Genomic DNA, 1,779 nt, shown 5'->3' with positions numbered 1-1,779 from the left:
TAAAATGTTCGGGATGTTCTGTTGTACGTTTATTTCAAATAACACTTTGCGTGATGGAACATTTTCTGTTGCTATGAGTAAGCTTGAAGCCTTAAAATCTGAAATGACTGAAAATGCTGGTAAGGGTGGAAGCATCAAGTGGGATGGGTTCGAGGAAATTTTTGGAAAATGGGGAGCCGTTTGGCTAAAACGGGGATAATTGTACTGATAGTACTAATTCTGTTTTCCTTATTGGCATGTTGCATCGTGCCTATCCTGAAGAAATGGTGTGTGAGAGCAATGGACAAGAAGCTGAACTTTGTAACGGACATACAAGGAGCACAAATGTTAAATATGCTGACCCCTGAACAATTGATGCGCAGAATTCTTCTGGCGCAGAGGGGGGAGGAAATACCAGATTTATTCCCAATTCCTGATTACAGAGACAATTCAAAGGACAAGAAGGAACTGTGAGAGAGAATGATGAACAATGGCTGATACTCTCTCCTGAAAGAGAGGACGGGGAATATATACACCACAAACACATATAAGATATCACATAAAAACAACAATATACTCTACTGCTCTGACACCATTTTTCTGTATTCATCTTTGTGTTTTGATTTTACAAGAGGAAAATGTACTCTGATTTCGACTTAGCAAGTTATGCAAATTATCCAAAATGATTTCTGTGATTCCATTATAATCTAATAAGTAAGTTGCATTTTATCTGGTGTATTTGATGTACTTGATCCATCTGTTGAAAATTCATCTGTTAGGCCGCCTAACGGGAAGGGGCCGATGGGGGACTTTTCCTGGATTAAACAGCCGCCAGGTTTTTTGACCAATGATAAAATATGTTCAGTGTTTCATGTAATATCATATACTCATGCCAAGTTCATATATCACCATATCGTATGTGTTCTTATGCATCATCATATTCAAGATTAAGTATTTCATACAAGACCATATATTCATGTTAAGGAACACTGGTTGTATTCACATTACCATATCCTACTCATACTTATACAAACATAGGCGTTCATTTACCATACATTATCTCTGCGAGTAATTTAGAGGAGGGACTATGTAGAGGCAGATAATGTATTACACCATATCAAAGGTGAAAATAATTTCATTTGCAAGAGGTCTTAGAAACAGTGGACCAGATCCCAGATTTCCCAATAGGAACCCTTATAAGAAGTTGTTTTTGAGTTGGTGAACTTTGGAAAGACTAGGTGGGACTCCTTTAAAGGAGATGTTTTTGTAAATTGAGTAATTCTTGTGCAATCAAGTTCTTGGACTTCAAACCTATTGGGACAACTAGGTCATAAGTCTGCACACACACACACACACACACACACACACACAAACGAACAGACGCCAACTCACTCAAATAGTGTAAAGGCATTTGGAAGATGGATAAGCGGGGCTGTTTTCCACTGTGTTCTACAACCTGTGTGTTGAGTTGTATTATGCAATGAAAGTAATCCCGTTGGCTGTAACTTTTCTCCGAGTCTCTTCATTTCAGTGTTTGCTGAAGTTGAGCATTTTCCTTACATTAGCAGAGTCTCTTTGTTGTGTTTTTAAAGTGTGAACATGTCTAAACTCCAAATGCTGAGATTGTTGGTGAAGCAGCGACTAACTGTGGCTGCTGAAGAGATATTTGGGCTGTTTGAAAGAATGATAGCAGAGTACGAGGAGGAACTTTGTCGATCAAAAGAGGAGAACGAGCGACAACGGAAACTACTGGACGCTGTTTTCAACCCTCAGCTTCGGTTACACAGAGCAGGTTTGTTC

The 1,779-nt window shown here is 38.9% G+C and overlaps 1 protein-coding gene across 6 annotated transcripts in view; it reads left to right on the top strand.

The window, feature by feature from the left end:
• The first annotated feature begins 1,332 nt into the window (after window positions 1-1,332).
• LOC126404293 (gastrula zinc finger protein XlCGF57.1-like) overlaps window positions 1,333-1,779 on the top strand; it is a 99,591-nt gene continuing 99,144 nt past the window's right edge. For all 6 annotated transcript variants that reach the window (XM_050067438.1, XM_050067435.1, XM_050067431.1 and 3 more), the window contains exon 1: window positions 1,333-1,771. In XM_050067438.1, the coding sequence (XP_049923395.1) occupies window positions 1,579-1,771 (193 nt within the window). In that variant the 5' untranslated portion in view covers window positions 1,333-1,578. The remainder of the gene's footprint in view (window positions 1,772-1,779) is intronic.

Source organism: Epinephelus moara, chromosome 17 (assembly GCF_006386435.1).
Source record: "Epinephelus moara isolate mb chromosome 17, YSFRI_EMoa_1.0, whole genome shotgun sequence".
NCBI classification, from domain to species: domain Eukaryota; kingdom Metazoa; phylum Chordata; class Actinopteri; order Perciformes; family Serranidae; genus Epinephelus; species Epinephelus moara.
Note: the sequence above shows the minus strand (reverse complement) of the source record. Positions and strands in the feature narration are given on the sequence as shown.